The sequence below is a fragment of the Salvia miltiorrhiza genome, chromosome 2, assembly GCF_028751815.1.
Source record: "Salvia miltiorrhiza cultivar Shanhuang (shh) chromosome 2, IMPLAD_Smil_shh, whole genome shotgun sequence".
NCBI classification, from domain to species: domain Eukaryota; kingdom Viridiplantae; phylum Streptophyta; class Magnoliopsida; order Lamiales; family Lamiaceae; genus Salvia; species Salvia miltiorrhiza.
In genome coordinates, this window is record NC_080388.1 from 55211901 (window position 1) to 55218756 (window position 6856).

At 40.1% G+C, this 6856-nt stretch overlaps 1 protein-coding gene across 1 annotated transcript; it reads right to left on the bottom strand.

Annotated features, from left to right (window-relative positions):
• Positions 1–249: 249 nt before the first annotated feature.
• Positions 250–3383, bottom strand: LOC131010348 (serpin-ZX-like). The gene is made up of 2 exons (XM_057937834.1): positions 2872–3383; positions 250–1215 (listed from the first exon to the last, which is right to left on the bottom strand). Exons 1-2 carry the CDS (start codon positions 3259–3261, stop codon positions 436–438), a joined length of 1170 nt encoding a protein of 389 aa, XP_057793817.1. The 5' UTR covers positions 3262–3383; the 3' UTR covers positions 250–435.
• Between the last annotated feature and the right edge of the window lie 3473 nt (positions 3384–6856).

Genomic DNA, 6856 nt, shown 5'->3' on the forward strand with positions numbered 1-6856 from the left:
TTAATATTTATATTATTTATTTAACATGTCATTTAATTTCGATGTTCACAATGCATCGCATGAATGGATTAAGGCTTATACTTGAAGTCATCGGTGTATTATTATACAGAGGTGGTCTTCTGTAAAACCGATTTCATGGTGAAACTAGCTTCACAATGACACTACAACATACAAATGACAAGTGTCATTTGTATGTTGAAGTAGTGTCATTGTGAAGCCGGTTTCACAGGAATTTTTGTGTATTATATATAAAGAAATATGATTATTAAATTACTACAAAAGAAAAGGTTTATACTTAGTACAGAAGAACAGCCTCTACGGAAGAAGAGCATCTATTATGAGGAGATACATTTGAGAGTTTGATGAGGGCATAACAACATTAAAGATAGTAGGCCAAAGGCATCATCAGTTGGTATTTGCTATGTTCCATTTACGTCAACCAGCAAGTGGATTAAGTACTTGACCGATATAGAGCACCACCCCTGTCATATCTTCCCTTAAAACAAACAGAAATGGGTGATCAGCCACGAAATCCAGTTTATCCTCTGTCAGCAAAGCCCTAAGTCTAACTACAGCAGCAGTTGCCGCTGCAGCTTCTGTGCCTTCCTCGTTCACCTCGATTACCGACTTGTGGAATACGTCCGAAACATAGAGATTCTGGCCCGTACTAGAGTCTACCATCTCAGTGAGACCACCACCAGAAAAGGGAAGCACCAACCCCATCCCCTTGAGAACTCCAGAAGCCTCAAAATCAAAAGCTATTTTGTACTTGGGAATCCAGAAATCACCAACTTTAACTTGTTCGTGTGGAAGGTGATGTTCAATGAATCCAGATCCTGAGCCGGCTTTTTCTATCAAAGCTGGCAGACCATCTTTGGCTTCAGGAAGAAAGATGTACATTGAGAACTTACGCTTGTCTTCACCTTGTTTGTATGGCAGCCCCAAAACTTTGAAGCCGTCGAAAGCACGGAGATATTGCTTCTTCTTGCTGGTCATGAAGGGTGCTTTAACTGAGCTTCCATTCAAGAGGAAAAACTCGTGATCTTTTGTTTCAGATGCATCAAATTTTTCATTCCAGGCTCCTTTGAAATAAACTGCATTTGCGAGGATAAGCCTGGTAGAAGCATCGATAGAACCAGATGGAAGTACTTCTTTGATTAGGCCATTTGTTTCCTTGTCAGCCCATGCATTCACTTCTTTTGTTGCTTCAACAGCCTTCAGAAATAATCGAGACAAACAAATTAAAAACTGTATAAAATTTTCAATATGTTTAAAAAACTGTACTAAATGTCATAATTGGAGTTGCTTATTTAAATAAGTATTTTATTTAGTTAGTTGCTTAATTACAGCCCACAGTTATGCCCTTGTTTAGGCTTGAGTTAGAGTTAGAAGAGTAAAAGTGGTTTTCTCCCTAAGAGAAAGACATCTAGGATTAAGACCAGAATTGGCGCTTCTCGCTTGGGGTTGTTTCTTGCTTCTTCTTTTCATTCAAGTTATTTGCTATTTATTGAATTAGGGTTCTATAAAATCTTGGATGTTCTCCTTCGCTCTAACGTATTCTATCATAAATATTAGAAATGAATCAGTATCCTTATTTCTTCCATCATGTAAGCTAAGGTAGCTGATGTGAAATCCTTATTCGAGTGTAGACCTCCATTATTGTCTAGTGATATGCCCTAACAGTTAATATAAATTAGATATTTGGCATAGATTAAATATATTCTATCATAATTAGATGCATATGCTCAATAAACACTCTTGGAAGGATGAGAGGACAAAGAGTCCGCCAGAGTGTAGATAAGGATGAACAATTCGATTCAGAGACATCATTTCTTTGAATTTGCTGCATGATTAGCACGGACTCTGATCAGTATATGCTTGAGCTGCAATTTTCTTGTTTGCATTTACTCTAAAGCTGTTAAGGTGTCCATTTCTCTATGGATGGAACAGGAGTTTTCAAATAACACCATTTTTTTCTAGTCATCTGTAATTTTGTATTCATGTGGCGATTTCACAAAGGATGAGGGGTTTCTCACTTGACAACATTTAGAGCTGGAAATTTGGACTGATCAATTAGTCCAAAATGATGCATTATGCCATTATCACGGCTCATTCAGTGATCATAATCTATTATACGTCAAAAGGGCGGAGGAATAAAAGGGCCAGGATAGGCAGGGCAAACTTAAGGCAAAGAGAACACCAGAAAAAAATATATGCAAACTTTAGGCACAGAGAACATTGGAAAAAAATATATACAGTAGATGACAGATGTATCGATAAACATATAAGAAAGAAAAATAAAATATTTAAACTACACTAATAGCTGACTTTTGATGTTCATGTTCTCAAATCAAGTAGTCCTGTTCACAACCTAACAATAAAACTAATTGTATACTTTTATTTTCATAAATGACCTCGTCTTTCTGACTTCTTCAGCCACTCAGAGGTACCAAAACAAGTGCCAACTGAGAAGCAGGGTAGGTGGCTAGGCTTGCACCGACCAACAAGATCTAAAATTCTCTAGCAAATGATGGGGATTTGCTAATCCCCAACAGACGAAGGTAAGGGAATTGTAGCAGAGAGATGGGGGTTAGGGTTAGGGTTTGGGTGATAATTTTATGACTAAAATTACAAATTCTGCTTAGCAAACTAAGGTTTCTTCCTTCAACACTAAGTTTGATTACACCGCTTCACCCTACATGTCCTCGAAAGCGAATATTTCAATCATAGAGAGGATCTAACGAAATAAACCACAGTATGCTATACTTCCAATTAAATTTGATATCTCTAACAAATAACATTGAAAATTTATCAGTTTAGAAAAAATAAAAATTGAAACGGTGGAGAGAATCAGAAAAGAGAGGAAGTAACCTGATTCTGAAAATCGGCTTGAACTGAAGCAGCCCTGTAAGAATTCTCAAGAATATCCTTGTAAGCGGGCTTCAAGCTAACGCTGCGATCAACCCAAACGCCGTTGGCGAATGACAAAAGGGGCCCACCAAGGGCGCTGCCGTCGGCCAACACCAAAGTCACAAGCTGCGAGGAGAGCAAGTCGAGTTCCTCAGTAGACTTGCTATTGAGAAAACTGAGGAGCTGGAGCCGGGTCGGCCCGTCCGACCCGGCCGCAATCAAGCCCAAGACGACGTGAATCGACAAGGGAGAAAATACGAGGTTGGAGTCTTTGGCGTGGGCGGAGATGACGTGCTTCGCCAGCATAACGGAAACGTCAGTTTGATTGAGGATGGATTCTCGGAGGTCCATACTGTGCTGCTCTGCGTGTTTCAGAGAGTGCGTGAAGAGAGAGTATGACTGTGTGAAGCTACTCGTGTAAAAAAAAACAGATTTAAGAATTTAAGAGTTCCAATTGACAATGATATTAATATACTCCGTACATCATGAATTTGCCGACATGTTACTATGTTACCGTTTATTTTTTCTTTTGAGAGAAGGAGAGAAATATCAGCTTTCGTTAAATAATGAGCGATCGCGTTCCTGTCTCGTTTGACATGTTGAATACTAAAACCTAGGGTTATAAACGAGCCAAGCTACTCGTGAGCTATTCGACGTTGACTCGATAAAAACTCGATTGATAACTTAATGAACAACTTGTTTAGCTAAACAAGCCAAGCTTGAACATGACTCTACTCGGCTCGTTAGCTCGTGATAGGGGTGAGCATTCGGACGGATTGGGTTGAAACCGAACCGAAATTGACCAACCCGAACCCAAACCGCCCCAAAAATTTCGAACCAAATCAAACCATTTTACTTGGCAAAATCGAACCAAATCGAACCGTAAATTTTCAGTTCGGTTCGGGTCGGTTCAGCCAAAACCATTCCATTTTTTTTTAATTCAAAAACCCGGTAGCAATATTTGGTAGCCCTTAAAATACATAAATTCAACAAAATGCATACTTAAAAGTTCACAAAATGCATACCTAATGTTCACCACAAATATATTCCACACACACAACTACAAGTCCACAACAAAATAAAAGGCAAAATGTATCAAATCACAATTCCAAAATAAAAATAGCATAATATGTTTAATATTATTAATATTAGGTTTGCAAAAAGGGGTATTAGGTTTGAATTGTAAAATGTTAAATATTATTAATATTAATTATTTATAAGATATATAATATATTATAATAATATATTAAAAAGTTCGGGCGGGTTCGATTTATAAACCAAATCATTTTTTCCAAACCGAACCCGAACCGAAAATTGACGGTTTGAAAATTTTCAAACCAAACCGCACCGTTTTCACTACAAAAACCGAACCAAACAGCCCGGTTTGCTTTGGTTCGGTTCGGTTTGGAAAAAACGGTTCGGTTTTGCTCAGCCCTAGCTCGTTAAGTGATTTATCTTAAAAATATAAGATTATTCATTAAATGTCTTACTTTTTTTATATTATAATTAGTACTCATATTTGGATTAATTATCTAATTAACATCATTTATTTACAAGAAAATAGTAAATATATTATATTTTTGTGAATAAAATAACTTATATATTTAAAAATTAACTTATGTATTAGGAAAATAACTACAATTTTAAATAAAAATTAAATTTGAAAAACTCGATTAGGCTCGGCATTGTATTCGACTCGATTAAAGCTCGATCGATAATTAAGCAAATAGCTCGATTAGCTAAACGAGCCAAGCTTGAGCAAGACATTGTTCAGCTCGACTCGGCTCGATTACACCCCTGTGAAACCCGGAATGGACAAGAGTTCGTCACGGCAAAAGCTAGCAATAGCTCCAATCTCCAAAATGTTCCTTTCGCCTAACCTTATCATATCACAGGCTCGTTTACTATCGGATTCCACCACACCTCGCGTGAAACCGAACTCCTTTATCCAAGAGAGGGCTTCTTTGATACCCATGAGCTTCCCATCATCCACACTTTGCAGCCCAGGCTGTCTCAAAAACTTTCCAGCAATGAAAGCACCCTCATGATCACGTAAAACCATCCCAATACCTATGGAATCAGAGTCTTCGAAGAACGCCGCATCAACCCCGCAGAGAACATAACCAAACGGGAGTTGGTGTCAACCCAAACAGGAATGGTGAGGGGTAGAAGGCGAACCTCACACAGCAGCAGAGAAACGAGCAGAACGCCACTCATCCATACAAACCAAAGCAGCTTCCACCGATCGTTCCGGATTCGGAATCTGATTCTTCCAGACCATAGCGTTTCTGTCCTTCCAGATTTACCAAAGGAGCATACATATTTGCGCCTTCTGATCACCGTTCTAAGCTTCAATAATCAAGAACAAAGCCTGCGAAAAAGAATCACTCCTGCTGGTAACATTATCAATGACATAAGAGAGATTGCTTGACCGCCAACAAGCTTCAGCGAAAGCACAGAAGAAGAAGTTATGCCACGTATCGTACCCACTTTTACAGATAGCACACTCGCCACCAATCGCCACCCTCCGGGAGAGTAAATTGTCCTTGGTTGGAAGATTGTTACGCGCAGCCCGCCAAAGAAAGTGACAGACCTTCGGAGGGACTCCCACTTGCCAAAGACTGCTCCATTTTCCATCTACTCTAAAGGTATCATCAAGAGTGAGTGAGCTTGCCAACTTGTAAGCCGACTTCACCGAGTAACGACCATCATAAGAGAAATGTCATATCACCTTATCCGGACCAGACCGAGGCAGAAGAGGGATGCTAGTAATATCCCGAAAGTCCAAGGCCGACACAATGCTATGCAAAAAGTCCACATACCAACGCCTAGACCCAGGAATCAAAAGTTCATTAACCCGGAGTCCCGAAAAGTAAGGAGGGCAGGGAGAAACCGGCCTAAAATTCCTTGTCTATTTATACCTTGATGTCTTCGCTTGTTTTCTGCATCAACTAACAACTCTCCACAGCTTTCACTGTGAGAAAAATTTTCAATCTTTCAAAAAGTTGCAGAGAAATTTTGTTCCGACAAAAAAGAGAAATCAATGACTGCAAAGTCATGGAGTGGGAGAATAACGCTCACATGCTTGGTCTTCACCGGACCCTTCCACTGGATCTCAACGTCTCTCCGACGTCAAAGCTTGCTTCATTCTCACTTATATCCAGCGACGCGAGTGTCTTCCATCCTCATGCCCGGCCCATATGGTTTGAAGTACTTGTCTCAAGAAGACGGACTTCACCTGGTTCTCAGGCGAGCCTCACACCTTTTTGTGAAGCTTCCATCTGGTGCAACAACAATGAGCAGGAGCTCGTTGTCAGCCGGCGCAACATCGACAGTGGATGTCCTCACGACTGTCACTGATTCGATCTTCCTTTCCCACACACTTCCTAACCTACTCTTCTCTCTCTCCTTCAAGAACCCTCTCATCACCCTCATTCGGTTTGCATGATGGCCGTTCTTTCTCTTCTATCTCTGAGAGCCATGCAAACTAACCTCTGTCATTTTCTTCGTCTCCCCATTTTCACTCCTCACCCTCTTCTTTCACTTTCTTTTTCTAAACCTTCATATTCTCCACCTCCATCACACCCTCAGCACCTTTCTCTGGATCCTCTTGCGAGCCTCCTTCAACCCTCGCGTGATCCTAGCTTCATCCTTCAGTCAATTCTTCCTTTTTGATGTTGCCAAAAGGGGGGAAAGAACTTAGAGACTCAATCTCTAAAAAGACTGAAGCTGATCAAGCAAAATGATCATCAAGATGATCATGAGGAAGGTTAGCCAGGAAGACCTCAAGTCAACGGAAAACAAGTGTGAGTGGAACAAGCTTAGGAACATGAAGAAGATGAAGATCAAGAAGTTCAAGGCGCAGCTAAGCAGACTGCTGGAGTCCATGGGTTTCCCATGTGTTTTGTTTTGTTGTTTTTACTCCCTTGTAAGTCTTGCTCTGTAC

What these genes read in the sequence shown, in the direction of transcription:
- LOC131010348 (XM_057937834.1), bottom strand. Translation starts at nt 3,261, where the DNA reads ATGGACCTCCGAGAATCCATCCTCAATCAAACTGACGTTTCCGTTATG. An exon ending in AAGCCGATTTTCAGAATCAG is followed by an intron (nt 1,216 to 2,871) that starts GTTACTTCCTCT and finishes TTATTTCTGAAG; the next exon opens with GCTGTTGAAGCAACAAAAGA.